Source organism: Cricetulus griseus, chromosome 5 (genome assembly GCF_003668045.3).
Source record: "Cricetulus griseus strain 17A/GY chromosome 5, alternate assembly CriGri-PICRH-1.0, whole genome shotgun sequence".
In the NCBI taxonomy this organism is placed as follows: domain Eukaryota; kingdom Metazoa; phylum Chordata; class Mammalia; order Rodentia; family Cricetidae; genus Cricetulus; species Cricetulus griseus.
Window position 1 is genome coordinate 149,176,762 of NC_048598.1, and position 25,510 is coordinate 149,202,271.

At 37.3% G+C, this 25,510-nt stretch overlaps 1 protein-coding gene across 1 annotated transcript in view; it reads right to left on the reverse strand.

Annotated features, from left to right (window-relative positions):
- Akap6 (A-kinase anchoring protein 6) overlaps positions 1 to 25,510 on the reverse strand; it is a 348,238-nt gene that overhangs the window by 23,057 nt on the left and 299,671 nt on the right. Inside the window, exon 11 of the mRNA XM_035445579.1 lies at positions 14,086 to 14,301. Within this exon, the coding sequence (XP_035301470.1) occupies positions 14,086 to 14,301 (216 nt within the window). The remainder of the gene's footprint in view (positions 1 to 14,085; positions 14,302 to 25,510) is intronic.

Consider the following 25,510-nt stretch of genomic DNA (forward strand, 5'->3'; position numbering starts at 1 on the left):
CATTCCTGTGAAGCTAACATTTACTACAATTTCCTCATTAATGGTCCCTGTTCCTTGTGGCAATGTATCTTTGCTCTTAGTAGATACTCACTAATATTTTTAAGTGAATGATGGGTGTGGGTTCTATTTTCTTCATTTAAAGTTTTCAAAATTCAGCCATAAATTGTTCTAAAGCATAATTTCAAAGTCACTCAGCCCCCAGAGGTCTCTCTCTCATTTGATTCTCACATTAGAGATAGAGTTATATAATTTACCACAGTCATTTATTCATTTAACAAATATCCATTGACCTAAAGACTTGCTGCCCAGACTGAACACACAGGAAGCATCTCAGAGTTTTATAGTTACTTTTGTAACAGATGCTGCCATTTCCATCCCAACCAGAGTTTGGAGTAATTATTGTCTCATCTATGTCAATATTGTCTTACTGTCAGTATATATGGCTTGGAAGTTGATTGAGAGTAAAGATGCTCTGCTTTTCTGCAGGCAAAAATCCCAGAGTGGCAACCATACAGCATACACTTACAGGGTATTTCTAGATTATTGGTCGTTTTATTCCCTTCTAACCCATAACCCAGTGGAATCAGCAAAAACCATGCAAGCAAATAGATTAGACATTCAGAATACAATGCATACTTGCAAGTCAACAGGAATAAACTGGCAGTATTATGGTTAAGGGAAGAATATCTTTTATGTGTTAAAATAGCTTTAGCTTTGATATCTTGAGCCTATGGGCTTATATCTATAATGTTTTATACACTTTCTTTTTACAAACACGCAAATTGCCCTTTCAATTTTGATATTTTAATTTCAATCTCCCATGACTTAAACATAATATCTTTATTTGATATTCAGTAAACTTGCTCATAATGCGTTTTAAAAATTGTAAACATAATCCAGTGGAAACATCATGCCTAAATATTAGACCTAAATGAAAAAGAAAGTCAGAGTGAGTCTGATCTTCCTGTAGCAAGAAGAGGCAATTATGTGACACTCATGGCATTTCCAGTTAAATGTTTTCTCCCAAGTCAGAATATAAATTCGACTTTAGGATCAACAGATTGGTACTAATGCTCGATGCCTGTATTTCTAGACCAGTACTTCTTGTTTTCGTTCAAGTCATAACATGGAGAAAATGCTAACACAGACTTGCATACTGAGAAGGAAGCAAGGAAGTGATTGGCCACTATAAAAGTCTGTGTTCTTTCTAGGACACTTGCCTTATAAAAACTTAAATATCTTAGTTCATGGCTAACCAATTCGGAACATAAGAAAGAGTTCTGCACAAGGAGAAAGGTTTCTTTGTTTGGTTTAAACACGAATATGTCAGAAGGTGAAGTAAACCAATGAGATTTAAGTGGCACTTTGGGATAAAAATGAAAATAAGTAACAGCCTAAAGCAAGTCATGACTGAGTTTTTAGACAACTCCATTCATTTGTACCATAAACATATTTTGATAAAATATGTTTATATAGTCAACAAATTTATTGAACACAGTAAAAAAAGTACAAAGTAAAAAAGATATGGTTTGCTTCCGATTATTATCAGTAATGCGATAGCAAGAAGAGATTCATTTTGTTCTAGGAGGTCAGGAAAAACTCTCCTGAAAAATTTGGATTGTAGTTAATTTTGAGAGAGTAACAAGAATTTTCTGGGAGGGAACCAAGGGCTGGATGGACCCTGAAGGTAGAAGGAACAAGACTTCGTGGTAAGAGGGAGTAGCTTGCACTTGAACACTTGGCAGCAAGCAGAGGGTTGGACCTCCAGGGAGAGCAGAGACTGGACTAGAAACAAACACAGACAAGTAGAAAAGGGGCAATCAGATTAGCACTTTTAAAATATTCTTCAGGGTGGAGAGAAGATGAAACATGAAAAGAACTACAGCAGAGGAACTGCTAAAAACAAGTACAACTCCTATGTGTGGAAGGTTGGATTCACGTATCAGCAATAGCTCATGTACTCTATGCAAAATAAACATTGGCCAAAGACTGTCAGCCTGGACTAAGGTGGCATTAGTGTACTTAGAGGAAAGAACTCTTTATAGAGTAAAACCAACCCACTAGCCGAGATGATGAGCTGGATGCAAGGGACAGACAGAAGGAAGAGTGAGGGAAGTTCCTGCTCTTTGCCTTTACACTCACTACTGGAGAGCTGGCAGTGTTTTCCTTGCAATCTACACTGCTGGAGAAGGATCAGTTTGTCAGGAAAGATTAAGAGTTTTCTTTTGAACAGAGTTTTAAATGCCTTCGGGAGATCTCTGGAGGGCTGTAGTCCTGACTTTGTGTGTCTGGAGTTCCTGGAGCTATGGGTGGAGTGTGATTGCCTAGAGAGAAGAATGAGATAGAAAGAGCAATAGGACTTGAAAGCCTTGTAGAGATGGATGAATAAAAGAGGGGAAAGATCACTGTGGACCAGAGTATTCAGAGGGAAACTGGGGGCGAAGAGGTTTTCAGCTGACCTCCAAGAGCTAGGTGGGAAAATTTTAGCAAAACTTTTCTTCTATTAAGCAGTGTATTATAATACAAGAATTCCTCTAAGTCTAGAAAAATATAAGGAAGATAATAAAACATGAAATATTTGACACAAGACTAGTAAACATTTTACTTAATCCTTGGCACATACAACACATTAAAAATCAGAACTATAACATGCATGCATGGCATGATCAGCATTGTACACACATCTTGCTCTGTGTTGTATCAAACTTTCTAGGTCATAAATATTTATGAATAATGTTAGATATTTGCAAAAGTCTACTAGAAGCATATATTTTTGGAACATCATTTGACTTCCACGTTGAGGACAGATTTGTAGATAACAAGGAAATCTCCACATGAATAGCACAGATTATCTGAAGATAAATTTTTTTTTAAATGAGAAATACTTTTGAGGGCACTGACAGTGTTACTCCGCATGTCTTTTCAGACTAGTTAGGTTGGATACTCACTTATGATTAACTAGCTATTGTTTTTTTTTTTTTTTTTTTTACTGATTTGCAACTTCTTTGGTCATATCCTTTGCCAAGTTAAATCTGTATATATGTGTATTTATATGTACACACACACACACACACACACACACACACACACACACACATTATATATATATATATATATATATATATATATATCAGATAGACAGGCTGGTCCAAAATATTTTTGTAGTTACAATGGGATCCATCAGTGGAGGCTTGGGAAGTTATGGGCTTTGATTTGTAAAAATAATGGAATTACAACATATCTTTGATGAGAGGGTTGATATAATTACAACAGCATTCCAGCCATTTAAGTGAGACACACCTATGCTGAGTAGACTGGAAGAGGTTCTTGGAAATAAGCATGGAATGGAATCTAGGTGACCATTGGTGATTCTAATAGGATGGTGAATGGCAGAGTGTACACAGGTGTTAAATCATTGTGAAGTATATCCAGAAGACTCTTTATTTCAGGGGGAAATATATCATGAGAAGGGCATTTCTCTGGCATGAACCCCTCTAGTCTTCCTGTCTTAACTAAACAGGTGGACAAACTAAGAGACAATAGGGAAGCTGACAGTACAAAGGCACAGCGCACTTAGAAACTGCAGTCAGGATTAGAGAATGCATCTTCTCCCTCATCCATTATCACTCCAGCAACAGGGCTCCAGTGGAACAGTGGATTAGAGCTGGAAGTGATAAAAGATGCTTGAGGAAGATTCTTAGGAAATCCTGAAGATAAGAGGAGAGACAAAAGCAAGAGAAGTGAGGAATTTAAAGCTCGGCACAAAACAACTCTAGCTGTAGCTGTATGAGATTCAGCTCAACTCCTAGCTCGATTAATATAAAATTGACACAGAGAGCCCATTTAACTCAGTTTCTATTACCTGATACACCATGTCCATTTTTCAACGACAACAAAAAATATATACAGCATGCTTAAGGGCCAGGGGAAAGTCTGAAGAGATAAACATCAGAAATAATCTCAATATGATATAGATTTTAGATTTACCAGAAAGTTTTAAATAACTCTGTGTTAAATGCTACATATTGTACATAATGTATTAAAAACTATGTTTTAATGTATTAAATCCTCCAATGGAGAAGTCATAACATGCATTCATGGGTAATATAAGAAGAGACAGAGCCATCAATAAACCAAAATTAATGCTAGAAATAAAAATTTAAAACTATAGAGAGAAAAAAATTCCTTAATGGGTTCATATATAGACTGGAGATAGCAACAGGATCAGTGACATTAGATAATAATAATTTTGAAATCCCTAACTGAAGTGCTAAGAGATCAAGTGGATAAAAAAAATGTACTATACAATCACAATGGGAAGTATCAATTCATAAAAAATGAAATAATATCACTTGAAGAAAAATGGCTTGATCTAGAGATCATCATGTTCAAGAGAAATGAGCCATACTCAAAGATGAATGTCACACAATCACTCTCATATATGGAACCTAGACCCTAAAAAGCCCAGCTTCAAATAGAAGGGAGAACATTTGGGCAGAGCAAAGGGGAAAGCAGAAGGAAGAAATGATAAATGTGATTAAGTTATACTATACAAATGTATAAAATATCACAATAAAACTCATTATTTTGTGCTATTGATAAATACTAGTAAAAGTAAAATTTTAAAGATTTAAAAGTAAAGTTCTATGTGGAAACAAAAAGAAAAGGTTTCCTTCTTTGTTTGATGTCATTGGTTGGCATGCTTATTAAGCACAAATATATTAAGTCTACTGTTCCAGGCAGTTTGGCACAGACAGACTTGTGAGTAAGGCTTGTGAATATGTCCATTGGCTTTCTCCTTTCTGCCCATTGGTGTGGCAGGGGAAGTATTGCTGGATGGTCTCATGTCTAAGGCAGAGTCTCCTCAGCAGCTCCAACAGCTGCATATGCTCTTCATTGGACGGCTGAGTTTCAATGCTACAGACCAGTTTCAGGAGCCATTTTGAGCAATGGGGACCCCTCTGTGTGGTGATGTGACATCCAAACACCAATGTTCCAGGGATTTTGGGATTTGTTACTTGTACCACTGTGGAAGAGTTGGATGAAGCAACAATTCAAGACCACACAAGGTGCCTGGAAGAGTTGCTTGACCAGAGAACTGTGTTAAGAGAAGACTCTAAAACACCAGGTGCCCACTTAACTGAAAAAGATCTGTGCTGGTTGTGGTAAGGAAGACGCTGAAAACCATCTGTGAGGTTATTTGAACAGTATGGGAAACATACAGTATAAGATGTGGCTTAAATCATGACTGACAGAGACACTACAAAGAGGAAAAGCTGTTGTGTGGCCTTTGATGTCCATGACTCCATAGGTAAGGTTGTCACCCAGAAATATCATCTTCCAAATGAAGACAGAGAGGTGTACAAAGAAATGTAATTTGCCACAGGGACACAACTAACGGCCAAGCTCTCATCATGACATTTGTTTGTCATGCTCATGGAAATCACTCATTTGCCTTGGGAATCTCACTCTTCTTACTGAAAGTTCCTCAGATTAACATTGTGTCTTATATTTAACATTCAATTATGATTTAAAATAATTTCTTTCTTTCCTTCTCCTACTCTTGGTCCTCTTCTTCCACCCTGCCCCTCCCTCCCCTTTCTCCCTTCCCCTCTCCACCTTTCTCTGAACATTAGTAGAAGCAGGAGAGAGGACATATAGACATCTAAATGATATACTTCCATATCTTTGGAGAAAACAGTGAAAGATTTATAAAATAAAACTATTTGTAGGGTACAGCCATTGAATCAACTTTTTGATATTTGGAGCCTGGCTACAAATATTCTAAAGAAGGAAGCTGTTTTTGACATGTATAAGGATTTTTTTTTAAACAACCATCTCTCTTGTAAGTAATTAAGAACAAGTAATTACATAATTACTTGATTATGTAGCAGCAGTAAAATTTTACAGGAGGTTTCTCACTTAAACTCTAGCCTTATAAAAAATAATTGCCACAAGTCAAATTTATTTTCTAAATGCAGAGATTCTTTCTGCATTTAATTTTTGTTCATGTGTGTGTGTTGGGGGGGCTAAGTCTATTTTTGTGTAATGACCAGAGCCAGAGAAGTGCATACTTTATTAATATGTTACTATGTTCAGATAGCAATTTAAATACTTCGGATGACACTTCAGGCTATAGTGTGAGAAGCACCTAGATAGGAGATAAAATTATAAGCTGAGATTGCATTCTAAAGAATGTCTTCAGTCATAAAATTGTAGAATCTTTAGTTAGATCAGGGTGAGGATATTTTTACTTAAGTAAAAAATAGCATTTAAGAGTTCTTAGTTTTCACAATATATCACCAATAGTAATGCACAGAAAGTGAGAAGGTATTCCCAAGAGAAAGAAAAAGGGAGAGAGAGATGGGGAGAAGGAGAGAGAGAGAGAGAGAGAGAGAGAGAGAGAGAGAGAGAGAGAGAGAGAGAGAGAGATTGGTATGGCTTTATGTAACTTCCCCTTGTAAGGAGTCTGAACAGTGTAATATGTCAGGTTTCTTCCCCTTTATTTCATTCTTTCTCTTCTTTTCAAAAAGTGAGCTGGCTCATCATTGCAGTTTTTCTCAAGTTCTTAGAACTCTAATTAAAATGTGGTAATTGGTTATGTTACCTCAATTACCATGATGCATGGACATTGATGCAAAGTGACACCAATTGAATCCCTTGGGTGTTTTACCCTGGGGCCATCCCATTTATTGTGGCCTTATTATTTTCAATTATGTGGCTAGAAGTGTTGTATACTTTCAAGGCCATTAAATGTGTATGGTTTTTCTGGACACAAAGTTCTATTCTCAGTAGAGCTCCACAGGATCAGAGCAGAAAGACGAAAAATGTGTGTGTGAAGATAAAACCCCAAACCCTCAATTCACTAAGAATTCAAAGGTAGACTCGCTTGAACAAAGCATTTCAAAGGAACCTATTTCAAAGGTTATTTCTGTTTAGACATGTGCTTGAAAAGCAAGAATGATTTATATTATTAGACAACTACTGTGCCTAATAAAACACATAAGAAAACACATAATCTCTCATAAGAGATTAAAAGTGATGGGCAAACAGATACAAAAGACAAATGTCTTCCCTCTTTCCAATACTTTTACGTTTTTGCTTGTTTATTTGCTTTTAGATAATCTCACTGAGTAGCACAGGCTGGTCTGAAAGGCACTGTATAGCTCAGGCTATAGTTTTCCTGTCTTGGCCTCTGGAGTGCTTGGATAAAAGTCCTGTGCTACCATGCCTAGCAAGACAAGTTCCTTCTCTCTCTCTCTCTCTCCCCCTCTCAAGTATTTAATTGATTTTAGTTTCTGAGAATTCATTACACAAATCCACTGTATTTGCATCAGTCCCAACCCTTCCTCTCCTTCCTCCCACTTCTCCCGCGCCTCCGCCCCCTCCTGAATTCATAACCTCTTCTATAGACAAAAGTTGTCTTGCACTGCAGATAAAGCTTTGGGCCTCTTAGCAAGGCTAAGCAAAGCTGTACTGAATGTCTTTCAGATGCATATTTTTAGAGATCTGTCCTCAGAATGAACATGAAAATAAGAGTAGTCTGAATCTTGACAGAATGAAGTGTTTCCCAGTGGGAACACTACTGCATTTGTGGGAATATCTGTGTATGGGGTTACTTATTCATTCTTTGTTGTTTTATTTAAGGCCAGTCATATCCTCACTGGTCACAAACTACTCCCAAAGTTTCTCCTCAAAAATCTAGGAACAAATCAGGAAATGACCAGTGGCTACAATAATATAGCATTCTGTCAGGACTTTCTGAAATGATGCCTGGATCTTCTCCAGCTTTTCTTTCTGGAAATTACATCCTCAGATAGCTCAAATTTGTAGAAAAATTCTGACTTTGTTTCTATCCTTATTTAGCCTACTATCTCCAAATAGGTATAACATTGGATTGGGAAACCGAGAAGGAGGTTGTTCCCAAAGATCTTCTAAGCAATAAGCAAGGATATGGTAGAAACTTTAAGTATGTTACTTTACATTTATTTGAAGAATGTCCAAGTACATTTTAATGAAGTATTTCTAAACTTCTAGGATAGACAAAGAACATACTTTTGGTTAAGTGAATGTGATTACATGATGTGGAATGTCCTTCTGTATGCTGCAAATGTGTGCTGCTTTTATTAGTTGATGAATAAAGATGTTTTGGCCAATAGCCAGGCAGAATAGAGCCAGGCAGGAAATCTAAGCAGAGATATAGAGAGAAAAAAGGTGGAGTCAAGGAGACAGCATGTAACTACTGGAGAAGCATGCTGTGGGGTACCAAGCCACCAGCATCCTGGTAAAATATAAACTAAATAGGTTAATTTAATTGTGAGAGCTAGTCAGTAATATGCCTGAGCCATTGGACAACTATAATTAATATTAAGCTTCTGAGTGTTTACTTGGGAAATGGCAGGCAGGAGAGAAACCTCCATTCACAATTATACTATTCTAGGGTACCTTGGCCATGCTTTGTATAATGTAAATTCTTTAAAAAAAGCATTTTGTGATTCAAAAGAGAATTTTGATATATGTTTTGTATACACTTGAAAATAATGTCATCTTTGTTGCTATTGGATGGCATGCTTACCCATTTTGTCATGTATATAAGACTATCAACATGCTTTGTTATGCAAATAGTGCACTGAATATTATAGTCAATTAGCATATCCATAATCTCAGAGTTTCTTTTGTGTCTATATGTGGTGAGAATGCTTAAAACTTACTCTCTTTATACATTTCTTTTACGAAAGGCAATATTATTAACTATATGCCTTCATATATTATATGACTAGATTATTTTTTCTACCCTAATTAAAACTTTACCTTCTTTGGTAGACCTATCTCCATTGTCCCTGTCTCCTGCCCCTGTAATCACATTATGCTCTGTTTCTGTATACTTGCTTGTTTTCTCTGTTGCTACTTTAAGATTCCATATACAAATAAGATTGTCCAGAATTTTTCCTTTGGTGTCCACTTATTTAATGTCATAAGATGTCCTCTAGGTTTTCTACCTTGTTGTAAATGTCTGGATCTCCACATTAAGGGTGAATACGCACATTGCAACTTCCGTTTTACTCATTCACCAGGGATAATCTCGGTTTCCATATCTTGACTATGGTAGATAATGTTGTGAAGGACATGAATATACAGGTACCTTAATGAGGGAATGGTCTATACCCAGTACAGAGATTGTGGGGTCATACAATATTTCTATTTTCAAATACTTCAAGAACTTCTGTACCATCTCCCACAGTTGCAAAAATTAACTTTGTACAGTGGTGAATGGGATAGCTTTTGTCTGTACCTTCTTGCCTTTTTGATAAGACTTGGTTGAAGTGTTTTAGCTGTCAATTAAGTCATGTTGCTCCACAATAACATTCTTGTCTTCTTATGGTCTTACTGATTTTTCTGGTCTATCAGTTGTTGAGTCAGGCTGTTGGGATTTCTGTCCCATTTTCTGTTTTTCTTGTCTCTTCACAGGAATGTAGGTTTTCTGTATGGTGTATTTGTAAGGTGTACTAGACATTTAGAAATGTCTTCTTCTCATGGTAAATTGGAACTTCTATTATGAAGAAATGTCCTTCTTTATACCTTGTGATGCTTTTTTTTTCTACTTTGTTTAATGTTAACATATACACTCTACCACTATTTGGTAGGCAATGTATGGTAGAATTTATCCAATTTAACAATTAAGTTCTTTTAAGTAGTTTTCAGTCCATTTCATTTACTGGGACTATTGATGCAGTCACGTTCAATCTTCACCTTGTCTTTAAAGCCTTATTACATCTGCTTCTTATTTTCTTTTTCTTCTTTAAATGGGGATATAAAGGATGACCCTATTTCATTTCCTTTTGTGTCTTACTTTTTGTTTCACTGTACCTTTAAGGTTTTACAGGTGCATATACACACTCGATCTTATCACAGCCTCCCTTTAAAGAATGCTCTAGTACCTCACACAAAATAAAAATGGTACAAAGCATCATGGCATGTCTGCTTCCTGGCCTTTGTGATACTGTTGTTGTACATTGTATCCTCTGTGCTATAAATCCTACCATGCACAGCTATTATCTTGATTTAAATAGTCTATTAACACTTAAAGAGATTGAGATAATAGGGAGAGTGCTTCCCATTTACTCACAGTTATCATTTCCATGTTCTTTATTCCTTTGCATATCTAAGTTTCTATTGGATGTAAGTTTTGTTTGGTTGATGACATTCCCTTAACATTTCTAGTAGTACAGGCATGTGGGCAATGAGCACTTTCACTACAGACATTTAGAAACTGTATTTCTTTACCTATTGGAATGCTGTCTGCTCTGTGAAGGAAACTCTAGGTTATTTTCTTACATTGCAGCTTCATCTCCAGCTCCGCCTTTCCCATCTCCAGCTTCCCTTGTTCCTGATAAAAAAAACCTGGCAATCACTCTTCTTAAAATAATCTTATTCCTCCTCTAGCTACTTTGAAGACATGTTCCACCACTGGGTTTTTATCAATTTGATCTTGTCTGCATTAGGAAGTTTTCTTGTTGTTACCTCAAAACACCTGTTAAAGGCAAATTAATGGGGAAAGGGTATATTTTGGCTGATGGTTTGCAAGTACTGCCCATGATCACAGGGAAGTCATGGCAGTAGGAGCTTGAGGGGAATGATCCCATTGTGCCCAAAGTCAAGAAGCAGAGAGCAATAATAGTGTTCAGTTTACTTCATCCTTTTTTATAAAGTCCAAGATCCTAGCCTAGAGAATGGCACAACCCACAGTGGGTAGGTCTTTCCTAACCTCAGTTAACCTAATCAAGATAACTTCCTCTAAGTATGCCTAGAGGCCTAGCAGTGGTAGGATATGCCTTTAATCCCAGTGTGTGGGAGGCAGAGGCAGACAGATCACTGAGTACAAGGCCCACCTGGTCTACAGAGTGAGTTCCAGAAGAGCCAGGGCTATACAGAGAAACCCTGTCTTTGGGAGAAATAAAGCACATGCAGAGGCCCATTGCCCAGGTGATGTTAAGATCCCATCCAGTTCACAACTGATATAAACTATCACACTCTTGTTAGTGACATTTTCTAATGTGACTGAATAGGAAGGGGACATTTGTAGTTTCTTAGAAGCTCCACAAATTGTTTTCTTCAAAATTTTCAGTATGTTCCTTCTGCTGGAGACCTCAGAAGATAACTTGGTTTAGCTCTGGAGCTTCCTGACTGTGGAGCCCTCTGCTCCCAGGCACACTGAAGACTTACAGCAAATTAGCCACTGTGGCCTCCCAAAATCTCATGCAGTGCCTGGAAATGTCCTTAGACTGAGAACATAAACCAAGGAGCCTATGAAAGCCTCGTTAGATACGAAAAGAAGTATTCTTACAAAGGTATTCTTAGAGAAATATAATGACTCTCAAAAGTAGGATGATGTCTTTTGTAAAATGATGAATACTTAGAATTAGTTTAGGTGTAGTACATAGGTATACCAATGCCTGAATGAAAGAAATTTACTAAAAATCATGTACTCACTTATTCAGGAAATATTTATCAATAGCTTATATATGCAAAATGTATTGCAAGTCTTGGAAATTTAGTAGTAGAAATCCTTATGCACAGTCAGGAGATGGGGGTGGAGGCACATGATTTACAACTAAGCAGGCCACTTGTAGACTTTTGACTCCTGGCAAAGGTCATCTCCTACATTATTGAAATACTTACTTGATGATAAAAGCAACTTCTACTCCTCACTCAACAGCAGGGCCAGAAGCAGAGAAATACCCCCAACACAACAATCCCCTGCATTCACCCTGTTGTTAGCCTCAGTCCACTCTCAGTTTCTCCACTTCTTTCCTGAGAGTAACTTCCAGCCTGTTTTTATCACTAGCATCCTTATTTGCTACCCTCATCATTCCAAGTCCCCTGATTAGGTGAGACTTTTTTCTCTGCAATTTATATAACCTCTCTTGAGTAGTTCAAGCTTCCAAGAAGCAACCTGCCTTTACTATAGACATAAGTAAAACAAATCAGAGGATTGGGAAATGGCTCAGCAGACAAGAGAGTGTTTGCTGTGCAAGCAAGAGGACCCGAGTTTAGATCCCCAGCACACATGTAACAGTGGGCCCTGCCTATAACCCCAGTACTGTGAGGGTTAGAAACGGAAGGCTCACTGGGGCTTGCTGATTGCCAACTTAGCTCTAGATTCTATGAGACCCTGCATCAAGGGAAGAAGAGAGTCGTCCTCTTCTGGCCTTCCTACATCACTCTTACCTGCATACACACATGCACAAATCCTCATATATCACACTCGCAGGCACTTCTGACCACACACACACACACACACACACACACACACACACACACACACACACACACACAAGCAAACATCCATTCCCTACATCTACTTTGTAGAGCCCAATCCAGCATTCCTGATCATATAATTCATGAAAGAGAATCAGTTTTGCCTTTGCCAAACCAGCTGAATGCTCTAAAAATGCCATAACTTTTCCTACTGCCCATGGTGCTGAGTCTCACTATCATCACTACAAAGTAGAGAAAGGATAACAACCTTTACAAACATTATCAAAAAGAAGAAGAGGAGAGAGGGAGGGAGGGAGGGAGGGAGGGAGGAAAGGAGGGAAGAAGAAAAGATGTTAAACAGTTTCACAACAAACAAATTATTTCAAGAAAAGACACCCTTCCAGGCAGTGGTGGTGCACACCTTTAATCCCAGCACTCTGGGACATAGGCAGGCAGATCTCTGAGTTCGAGGCCAGCCTGTTCTACAGAGTGAGTTCCAGGACAACAGGACTACACAGTGAAACCCTGTCTCAAAAAACCAAAAACCAAAAAAAGGAAGAAAGAAAGAAAGGAAGAAAGGAAGGAAGGGAGGGAGGGAGGAAGGAAGGAAGGAAGGAAGGAAGGAAGGAAGGAAGGAAGGAAGGAAATTATGCCCAATTATGTTGACTCTGGTTACTGATGTAATTTGGAAGTCTTAAGAAATGCAACAACTTCAGCTAAGATCAATTGAACAGAACTGGTGAGAGAAATCACCTCCTAGACTCCAGGACAGCCACAAGGGCAAAAGGAGCAGGTAGGTTTCGTGATTCAATGCCTTCCTCCCCAGAGTCCCTACTATAAAACACACCAGAAAAATAAATACTAAGGCTTTGTTAAGAATAGAATTTGTATGTGGAAATTATTTTCCATGACAAGAATTTTTACATTTGGTTCCTTTCTTTGCATTGTGAACTTTCTAAACATGTAGTATATATGGAAGTATTATGTATGTATGTATGTATGTATGTATGTATGTATGTATGTATGTATGTATGTATAACCCCACTCTATATGTGTGTTGACTTATGTAAGTCAAATGTGAAAAGTGGCTCTACAACTAATAGACACTGATGTCAAGGTCACTTCAGGGATATTATCTTTTCAGTGACAGTTTCTTTCTCCTAAGAATGTGAAGGCTCTCAGAGCAAATGTGTATTCTATATTATAACAATACAGCTTCTACTCTTATATATTTCTTTCTCCCAGCAACTGCTGAAACCTACACTCTCAGAAGGGAAAATTGTTAATGGGAATCACTACCCCCTACTATGAACACTACATTAAACTCTAGGAGGAAACTTGACAGTTCTCAGTAATCTATTAGAAGACACTGGAAGCAGGACCGATGGGGACAGGTGTACAGATGGCGTTAACCCCTCATTAAACAGAAAGACAAACAATAGATATTCAAGCAATGAAACTGTATACAGAGCGCACACACTGCTCCATGGTCGCAGGTAGTAATCTACCTCCTAGCAAAATAAACATGGAGTATTGTGTGCTTGGTGAAGATGTATTCCATTCAGGAATAAATGGAAGATTTAATATCCTCAGTGGTAAGAGTAGCCAAAATGTATATGTAATTTCTTAAAAAAAAAAAAAGACAATAAGATGCACTAAAATGCATGCCAGTAAAGTGAGTAACTTTCTGTTATGATGAATGGAGTTTTGGTTAGTGGATGGTTATGGCTCTAGTTTGCAAGGAAACTTACACAATGAACATACTGCCCAAGCCTAGGAGTGGGTGTCAAAAGAAGAGAGCCAACTCTGCTGGGGAATGATACTCACAGATTCTTTTCCCATCTTCTTTTGTAGCCGTGTTTGCCACTGGACAGCTTGCATGACGATGGCTTCCCACCTTCTTTCAAGGTTTACAATGATCAGCTGCATGGGTTGGTGGTCCGCATTCAGATTGCAGGTGTCCCGGTCATCAAGAAGGTGCTGGCACAACCGCAGAATGGAGGCCACCCCTCTACGGCGCTGCTTGATCTCATGGCAGAGGGACTGCGATAAAGAAAAAGACCAGTTTCTATGTGTTTGTAAGACTGACTTTCTGAAAACATGAGATAATCACTTCCACCACAATTTCACATTGTAGGGATGTGCTTAGCTTCGAAAAGTAGGGCAAGAAGAAGGGACCTACAGTTTCCTTGAGATTGGTAGCCTCCAATACATAGCTGATGAATGCTGGGAAATAGGAGCCTGTTTCCTGTTTCCCTTTCTACTGATTTAGCTTTCCAAAATGTCAAGATCTTGCCTTGACACCCAGGTATTAGCAATCTTTCACATGCTGAAAAAAATCACTTAAGTCATATGAATTGCGGACAAACAGACTGAAGCTGTTGGCTCAAGGTCAAAGGAAACACAACAAATAAAAAAGCCTCCCCCAAATGCAATTATTCTTCTAAGTGTATCCCTAGATTCTTTGGAGGGAAAAAGTTCAGTATTTTATTGGCAAAAATAAATATGCTGGAAAGAATTTTCATGTGTAAACTCTATTATCTAAAAAAACAGTGGGCAATATTTCTCTTCCAATGCTTGATTAACAAAGCAATAATGTTCCTAAAACAGAAATCAAGATACTGGGTTATTACTGCACAATTTGCTGGTTGCTCTGTTTATTTTAATAGACACCCACACCATTTAAAGAGGATATGCATGCATCAAAATTGCATTTTGCCTCTCAGAAGCATTTGTATTGCTGTGCTGACCCTAAGCTGAACGACTGAAACAAAATAGTGGGTACACATGTCTAAAAAATATTATATCCTTTCTTTGCCTACGGATAGTGTGTAAGTGATATTCTAATTCAAAGCCTTCAGGAGAAATGATGGTTATACCCACAAACATCACTGAATTACTAATCTCCTTCTACTGCCACAATTGGACTGTTCCAACAGTTAGCAGATTGCTTATTAATCAACAAGGGTAAACAAGACAATGCAATTTCATTTAGCGTGAGGGTTTTAATGCCTGAAAGTATTTGTGCTTAAAATGTTAATCTAGATAAGGCTTCATTAGAAGAAGTCTTAAGATGATTAAGTGCTGTTCACTGAATTGTGCATGGAGTAGGAGTAGCTGATCAGCAGGTGGACATTCCATACAGATGTCCCACTTACTGATATAATGCATGCTGTCTCCGTTTAAACGACCCTAACTCGGTAATAGCTGAAATTCTATTATTTCTATAATGAGAGAACCTGTACCTTTAATATTTCTGAATTCTAAAAGAGGTAAATGACAAATTTCTAAACCTCTATTTATGGCAAAATATGACTAGGAATTTTATTATTCACATCTTACCAGAACAGCTGTTTCAGCTAGGTTTCTTGAACCAATCCTTATTTATTTTTCTAGGGTATGTTACTATTTTCCTATATAACTCTGGATATCAAACCTGGCTCTGACAAATTCCTTTACTGATGCTATTCTCCAGTTCTGCGCTGAGCACAGGAAACCCTTAGACAAGCAAAGATAAACTTGGAGTCTTGTAAAGCAATTACAGTGTTTTCATCTCCTCCAGTAGTTCTCCCAACTACCTCTTCAAGCCACTACCCTCACTCCCACCACGAGACCCATGCACACATTCACACACGCGCACACACACCCATGGACATCCATGCATACATATCCACCCACACACATGCAAACACAAAACACATACTCTTAATTCAATTTGTTCTCTTAATCTCCAATTGTCAAATAAATCATCCAAATGAAGTCCACCTAATACCTACCAGATTTTGGCCCAAAATTGATATGCAAGAAAGTGTTATGGTTATGCCCAGTTGAAATAAGTTCAAATGAGACCTACAGATGTGAATATTAATTATTTGGGTTTTTGAACTGTGGTTAACTTGACAAAAGAAAAGGACTAAAAAATCAGGAGATGCCTCTTCCTATAAGCGACCTGAGGTAACCTGTGAAGATGGTTTGCTACTCTCTTGACCCAGAAGACCCTACAAAACCATGCAAGTCAAGAGGTTCAAATCTCCGGGTTCACTTTAAGAATACCCATGAAACTGCCCAGGCCATCAAGGGTATGCATATCCGAAAAGCCACCAAATACCTGAAAGATGTCACATTGAAGAAGCAATGTGTGCCATTCCGGTCATACAATGGTGGAGTCGGGAGGTGGCCCAGGCCAAACCGTGGGGCTGGACACAGGGCCGGTGGCTGAAAAAGAATGCTGAATTTTTGCTGCACATGCTTAAAAATGCAGAGTAATGCTGAGCTTAAGGGTCTAGACGTGGATTCTCTGGTCATCGAACACATCCAGGTGAACAAAGCACCTAAGATGCGTCGCCGAACTTACAAAGCTCACGGCTGGATTAACCCAAACATGAGCTCCCCCTGCCACATCGAAATGATCCTCACGGAAAAGGAACAGATTGTCCCAAAGCCAGAAGAGGAGGTTGCATAGAAGAAAAAGATATCCCAAAAGAAACTGAAGAAACAAAAACTTATGGCACAGGAATAAATTCAGCATAAAATAAATGCAGATAAAAGTAAAAAAAAAAATCAGGAGATGTTTTGATGGAACTGGATTTTGCAAACCTCTCTGTAGTAGAATAATAACTGCATATCTATAAGCCAACAAAGAGCCTTGAAGTTCTTAGCTGAGGGAAAAAATTGTAATGAATGGCACTAAAAATGTGTGTGGAGTTAGCTCAGGCCATATTTACAAAGCAGCTCAGATGGGCTTCATTCCCCTTACAAAGTCCTCAAATAGGCTATTTGGGATGTAATAAATCTTTATGAAGATTATTGACCATGATTTTTTGAAAGGATTGAGTATCTACATATCCAGAGAATCTGCTACTACATCTTAATGCAGGCCAGTCAAGATAAATCAGCACCGTAAAAACTACCAAAGCAAGGATGAGGAGACGGGTCATGGCTCCTGTATCACAAGAATAAAAGCTGAGTTCAAATCCCTGCCACCTGGTTAAAAGTCAGCATGGCTACATGTACCTGCAATCCCCCCATTGGAAGGTAGAAACAGGTAGCTCTTGAGAGCTCACTTACCAGCCTGCTTAGCTGAAGTTGCTCTAGGGTTCAGAGAGACCCAGTCTCAAGGCATTAAGACAGAACAATACAGACACCTGATGTCCTCTCTGGCCACAGGTGCATATATCCCCATGCTGATGTGAACTCACTATAAACATACACCATAGCCCCCACACAAATGCATTTCTAAAAATTGAAGCTACAAAAGCAGGTACTGTTAACATTTAGTATCTGATTTTTTTATCCCCACAATTCTGCAGTTTTCACTTTAAATATCTTAAGAGTTTAGTCCACATTGTAGATTAAATTTTTTCCATGTGAACTGTTCAAAGGAAACTAGAGAATTTTTTATACCTATCACTGTTTCAATATCTCTTTATACCTAGAGACAGTTGATAACATTTTCCTACATAAATGTGTTTCCCTGACAACCATCAAAATGTATTTATTTATAATCACACATACTAAATAAAATCAGTGGTTTGTTGGCAGCATTCCTTAGAATCAGTATTCTACATTATTTTTTATAATAAACTGAGATACACATTCTCCATATGTACTGAGAAATGTTAAATATAACTAATGGGAGCAAGTGATTATTATTATCTTTTGCCTTAGATTTTAGAGAAATATATTTTAAAACACAGAAACTAGGGCTAAGTAAGAAAGGTGTAGAAAAGGACAAACATTCTTCTTTGAGCTCCTCAAATCTGTAAATATATTCTAGTTGCTGGGCCTTCTTTCTGTAATGGAGGATTACACAGTGAGTAAGTCATTGTTCCTTCCCTTAAGGAGCTGAAAGTCTCTTAGAGATGAAATACATACATAAGTAGTACCTCTCTCTCTCTCTCTCTCTCTCTCTCTCTCTCTCTCTCTCACACACACACACACACACACACACTCTAGAGAGAGACAGAGACAGAGAGAGACAGAGACAGACAGACAGAGAGAGGAAAGAGAGGGAAAGAAAGAGGGAGAAAGAGTGTGTGAGAGTAAGAGAGTGAGAAACAGGGAGATAGAGACAGAGAGACCAACTGATGTGTGTACAAGCAGTTGCAGCCGGGAGTTCATCCATCTTTAAGGAAACGGCACGAGTGAGGTAGTCTAATGTGAGTGATGGCAGGTATGGGGTAGAGAACCCAGAGACATGTTAAAGTAGGACACAAACAAGTGGCCTTAGATGGTAAGGAGTGCTTACTGTGATTAGGAAAACTAAAGTATGAAGTAGCTGGAAAAGGTGAGGGGGCATAGAAATATCTAGAGCAACTGTCATCACAGCCAATTCTGAAGCATGCTCTAATGAAATCCTACTGGTTCTGACGCATAGTCATAGCCCCTTCTTAAAATATAATAAGAGGCAGAGAAAAAATTTTGAAAAGGAATTTCAATATGTCTAAGAAAGGGATTCTAAATGCTTTAGCATTGTACCAGCCCATCTTTTTCAGAATCTTAGTGTCATCTTCCAATAGAACTGTCCTGGTAGCTACTCTAAATCCCTAACTGTCTCTTTTATTCATTTTTATAAAGTTCCCACAAAGTTTTGTCATGTTTCTGAAAATTCAGATTTTTAATAAACATGAAAAACCTAAAGCAAATAATCAAACTTCCATAATTCAAGGCTGAGAAATTATCCCCTTTCTCCATAAAACAATCAGATGTCCAACACACTGAATGCATTTGTTTGGAGGTCACATTGTAAGACAGCTGCTAACAGGATAACAGCTTTTCTCCTACAGTCATAAACTGCTAATCTGATTTTTAATTCAGCAATGGCAGTACACATGGCTTTTGGAGGGAAGTGCTTTGTTGTGTTTGTCTCTAAGTGTTTGTGTGTTTGTGACTTAGTCAATTTTTTCATGCATTTATAAAAATTTTGTTTTCCTTTTGTGGAGCTGGGATTTGAATCCAGAGCCTCACAAATGGCAACCATGTGTTCCCCCATGCCTAAACAGACATTCTTCATTGGCTTCAGACTCAGCAGCACTGAAGGGAAAACTTTCAATGTCAGTGCTTCATTTGTCACTGTGTTAAACATTTGCTTAAATGAAAACATATACAAAAGAAGTCACATTTACTTGTATGTACACATTCTTAACATCAAACAAGTATTATCTACCTCACAAAATGTAAATGAATGCAAATAAACATACAATAAAAGAATAAGTACAATTATTACAGGAACTGTTATATTAAAAACATATGCTAAATAAAGAGAAATGAGAAGAAAAATAGTTCAAAGTCCCCCAAACTAAGCATATGTTGAATACAAAGAAGCAAATCTAACTGAAGAAATTTCAAAGCATGTTATCTTCACTATCTCTCACATAATTTTTATTCAACATGTTAACTCTATTGGGTAGGTAATATGAACTAAGTGTTGGGATGCTAGATCATCTGTTAAGTGAAAAGAGCTATGAAGTAATGCTGCTTATAAAGGCAGACATTACTTCACCTTCTATACTGATCAACTATCTAACAAAATCTAGTGGGTACGTAATGTATGTGACAAGCACAGTAATGAGGGAACAATCTGCATATATGATACTTGGCTGCCTTCAACCTAGTGTGAGTGAAACAACAGAATGAGACAAGAACGGCAATATATAGCTGTGTTCTAGTTTAAATAGATGGGTATCAGTTATGTACCAAACATTGTACTTTCCATTACAGGATTAACATTGGTGGATGACAGGCATCTAACGAGATGTGGTACCTCTTAGGAGCTTATAAAATGACTGATTCCTCCAAGGGAGAGCTAGACACACAAGGCAAAAGTTTCTGATAACACCTGATTCATCAGGATGTTGTAAAGTTTAAGTAAGGGAAGGGAGTGCACCTTGTGAATGGTGAGGCCGTGACTCACATGCATGGTGTTCCCAATCAATGCTGACACTTGACCTGGAGAACAAAAAGGTCATTTACTAGCTGGAAGAGACCAGTTAGGACTCAGAGGACTAGAACAAGGCATCTGAAGATTGGAAGGTGGAAGACAGACATTATAGAAGAAAAGCTGGGAACCTCAAGTTTCATCACGGTTTTCAAAAACCTAGAAGTTAATGTAGGGTATGATGATAATAATTACAAAATTATTATCCATCATCCCACCCACCAACCAAATGAACTTGTGGTGTGCCCTCTGTGTGCCAAGCATTTTCTCAGTGATAAATACAGCAGTACACAAGGTACACATCTTTGCTTTCATAGAATTTACATTCTATTTTGTCTGTGTGTAGATATGAGGCTGGAAATCAATGTAAAGACACACAAAATCATCATGTAATAGGAACTGTTTAATAAAACCTTTGGTACTTTAGATTGTACCATCAATAAACTTCTTTGAGAAGACATCCTATAATATGTACAGATACAAGAACAATGTAATTTAATGTTTTAATGGTAAGTCTTGACATAATGTTCAAATCAAGAATAATTTTATGTCATAAAAGACTTATTTGGTGGCTGGAAAGATGGCTTAGCAGGTAAAAGCACCACCTATACAAGCCTGATGATTTGGGTTAAATTCTGGAACTTTTGGTGAAAGTAGAGAACTCACTCCCAAAGACACCCTCTGATGTTCGTATCCAGGCCTTGGCACCCCGCCCCCTGACATACACACCCACTCACACACCCCCACAAACATCACAAGCAGACATACACACATTCACTAATAATAAAAATAAAAAAATTAAAAATCCTGTTTTATGATTAAGCAAAGAGTACTTAAGAATTGGGAGCTTATTCTGGGCCAGTGAAAGGACCAATACACTTATAAATGCAAAGTTGGGACATTTTGTTTTTCTAAGGTAAGAGCTAAAAAGCCTACTGGGGTAGAATTATTAATACAGACCTATAAACTTCACCCAACAGACCAGACATTTTCTCTAGTATAAAAATAATACAGTCAAATTTTAATATAGGCCTCCTACATTTAGAAATATAAAATATAAACAGAAAAGTATATAGAAAAATGCCTATCTTAAAGAAAAGTTAAGACAAATACAGGAAATGGAGACTATTAATTGTATATAATTATTGCAGTGATGTGGTTCTATATGGCTTATGAAATTGTCACATACAACACTGACAGCATCAGCCCAAAGATGGGAGACCTGGCATACAGATGATAACCATATACTGCACCAAAAATAATCCTGTTGATCACATGTATCTGAATAAATGTAACATAAAAACAATGTCATATACTCTTCAGCTATTTTACCCAAATTCACTTGAACATAAAATACAACCTTTGGGATTGCTTATGAATTGTCCAAGCACTATTCTGTACAGTATTTTATGGGCTATTTTCACTAATTCCATATATCGGTGACCAATATTTTGTATGCATTTTTAACATGCCCCCCCCACACACATACCACTGTATGTGTATGGAAGTCAAAGGACAACTAGCATGCATAGGCTTTTCCTTCCACAACGTCAGGACATGGGATTGGACTCAGATCAGCAGGCTTGACAATAAGCACTTTTTTTATTCACCTAGCCATCTTCTAGCCTCTTTCTGTAATTTTGTGTGGTTGACACATTCAGTGGTCACAAAAGCATGGGAATTGGTAGATGGGTAAGTAGATGATAGACAGACAGACAGATGATGATAGACTGATTTAGAAGTGAGAAAATGGTGACATTTAGAGTTTAGTAAACAGCAATCCAACTTACAAGCAACGAGGGCAGAATTTTAACCCAGGGAGGTGGAATTGAAAATTGACTCAGGAAAAATGCTGACATTTAAGACGAATGCTAGAGAGGCTTGTAAGATTTCTACGTTCTCAAACTCTTCTGCCCTAGGCTTTTATCCAGAAGTGACTACAAACATAATGCTATTGTTAAGAGCCAGCAACTTCAACCCTTTAGAAGTCCAATCTTCTACCTATTTGGAGGTCTCCAAATATATAAAAATGTGGAAAGCATGCTATACTTGAATCTAACATGGTTTTGATAATATAGGTCGAAAAACACACATCATCGACTGAAAAAATAGGTATGAAACATCTATTATAATAGACACTGTACTAAGTGTCTGCAATTTGCCAGTAAGCCAAGCAGACAATGCCTTCTTATCTCTTGGGCTAGATAGTCCATTTCATAGAGGAAGTGCTTCCTTTTCTGAGAAAGATGTATCTTACACAAATAATAGAGAGACTAAATGAAGATAGAAAATATCTTTTAAATAAATGATTATCAGTATTCATAGAGAGTCAATAATTTTTTCAGTACCAACAGCTCAATCCTGGCCAAATGTGTGCACAACCATATATATCATAGAAATGTTGCAAACAAGAATTTACATCTTAGAAGTATAAATAATTGTTCAAAATAGACAAAATTTAGAGAATTGCAAATGGCATATGACTGATGATTTACATATTTTAAATAAAATAAAATAAATGATTCTAGGTATTTTAACTGATTCCAAATTTCTAAAACAATGTTAGCTAATATAGAGACCCAAGCTCAGTCACAAACTCTGGGATTTAATCTATGTTGAAGCTAAATATTCTATAAGCATGCAGTGGAGTGCAAAAGATAGCAATTGAAAAATGACATGATTAAATGGCACGACACGCAATCATTTGCTCTCAATTATATCAATGTATCTTCTTCACTTCTGGGAGGCAGGCAGAAATATTGTTTTTTAAATGCCTCTATTAAATTGGTCACCAATAATAAAATAGATGAGAGTCCTAATAAGCTCATTTACATAGCATACATCACACACCACAAAACTCTTCTTGCCAAGCAGTTCTGCTCCTAGATTTGTCTCCTGCTTGTCACAAGTCTTTGCTACATTAGCAGATTTTAAAAGCATAATATTGCCTTCAGGACCATTTGTAGAAAAATGTTTATGAAACTTTTCTAGTTAACCCTTGGCAGGATCCTTATTGCTAATTATGGAAAAGGTATTGATATAATATCTTGGCTGTCACATTCAATTATGGTGATGGTAGAAGCAGAGTCTTGGTGTGACATTTTGGAAATATCATCTAATTGCAAGTCAGAAACAGAGAATGACAGTTTTAAGTAGATTATAACTCCTTTCAAAATAGTGAAGTGGTTTGTTTAATATAAAAGCTAGATTTTAAAAATAGTACTAAAGCCTCCTGAATTAGTTCACCAAGCACATCTCTACTAGTTCCTTGGAGAGGAGCTGTGTGGCATGCCAAGAGTGTTGAAATTATACATTGTAATTTAAGTCTAGATTCAGACACTGAGATGTTTCTTAGAACCATATAAAATAAAGATATTTCCAATAACGATTTTTATTTTTAAGAAAACCCACCTCCTCTCTATTCTTTTACCTACTCAATAGAAAAGTCAGTGGTTGCCTTATTTTCATGGCCTGGCTTATCAACCCAGAAATGATCTCAAATGATCTTGCTATCTAATATGCTTACTAGACAACCTAAATCACTAAGGATCGCCAGGAGTGTTATAACCACTGTGACTTCATGCAGACCCATGGATAGATGGTATTACTAAGTCTTAAACAAATATGCATAATGATGTTTAATAAATTATGTCTTCATTTGTTATAAAATATATTAATCTTAGGTAGAAGCAACCATTTCTATTCCTTGTACTGCTTTGGTTGTAGATCAAACTATTACAAGCATTCAAAAATGCTAACCCTCACTGTGATACTCCATGAAAGCCACTGTGCTTCCTCTGTGGCAATTGTTTAATTTCTTTGTTACTTTTTCTACCTAGGTTAAGTACTTTTTAAACATGTCTGTTTTCAGAATAAAATTCAGTAGTTGTATATTTAGTTCATATTCACATGTAATTAGTAATATGTTATAAACCTCCTTTTCTAAATTAAAAACACTATTAAAATTCTAGACATACAAAACAATATGAAGATTAAGTTACTCTACAGGAAACTGTAATAGCTTACAGATTGCCTGTATCATTACTAAAATGCCAGTATCTATTACAGAGTCTCCCTGGAATAAAGAATGTACTTTTGGCAATAATCTTTTAAAAACATGTCCATTATTGTTAAGATGCTAAACTATTCCGCAATTATAGAAAGGAAACTTTTAACAATCGGGAGGAAGAGTGCAGGGTGATGAAACTTAGCCATTAGAACGCCAAACACAGTTCCTTAAACTCCCACAGTCACTCATAAGCAGAGAGGGAGTAATTATAATAGATTTTTACATAATTGTATTTTGAAACCTATTTACAATGCCCACTGAGGCTTCCTGTCTTATTGATTCCATGGCAAACATTTTAAAGCAATGCAGGATGGATGGAGGTGGTTTTCTTCTCTCATTTTCTGTTGGTCCCAGCTACCTAAAAAATCATTTCTTCTTTTTAACAGATCTTTAGATCGAAGGGTACCCAAGGTAGTCTGGAGGGGAAGGAAGAAGGGCTGTGGTGTGGCAAGTTACAAGACAGTACTCCCATGTAGCAAATTCCATGACAGAGGGTCATCATAAATGCCATATCTAAAGAACGACATAGTGTCAAGGAGAAAACTGGTAAACATGTGAGCCAAGAGAAGTTCCTGGGGATCACATGGAACACACTGGCCCCCAGAATCAGGAGACCACAGGAGAACATATTTACTTTCCTCGCTTGCTTAGCCCTGAGCCACTGCATGTTCCTTACTCTTCCATCCATGGGAGAGTCGACTATTTGCTACCCCTTCTTTGTGTTGAGCCCTATTTTCCCAGACTTAACTGTGGCTTCTTATGAAGACACTCCTGGATTCACCAGACTTAGTATTACTTGAAGTGAAACACCCAGGAACTAATATTTTAGGAAAACAGTCCTACGATTCCAGAATCCGACAGATGGAAAATAAAAGAATTTAAGAAATCTAATGGTAAAACAAGAAAAGAGACAAGCTAGTGTGAAACATCTCTAAGATAGAGGGGAAGATGCTGGGGAGGAAAATTCCACAATAGAAAAACTTGTTCCTCCCTCATTTAACCCTCCTTGACCAGAAGAGGTAGAGGTGTAGATAGCATTAGTAAACATCAGATTCCCCACTTTACTTATAGAGTATCTGAAGTCAATAGAACAGTTTCCATGTGAGTTTGGATCACTTCTCATTTGCTTCTTAGCTTTTCACTTTTCATCAGATGTAGAAGCGCAGTTCATTTTTTTAATGTTTAATATTTTAAATCAGTTTTCAGTATTCTCAGGTATTCAGTAATGGTAACTGCACTCTTGGGAT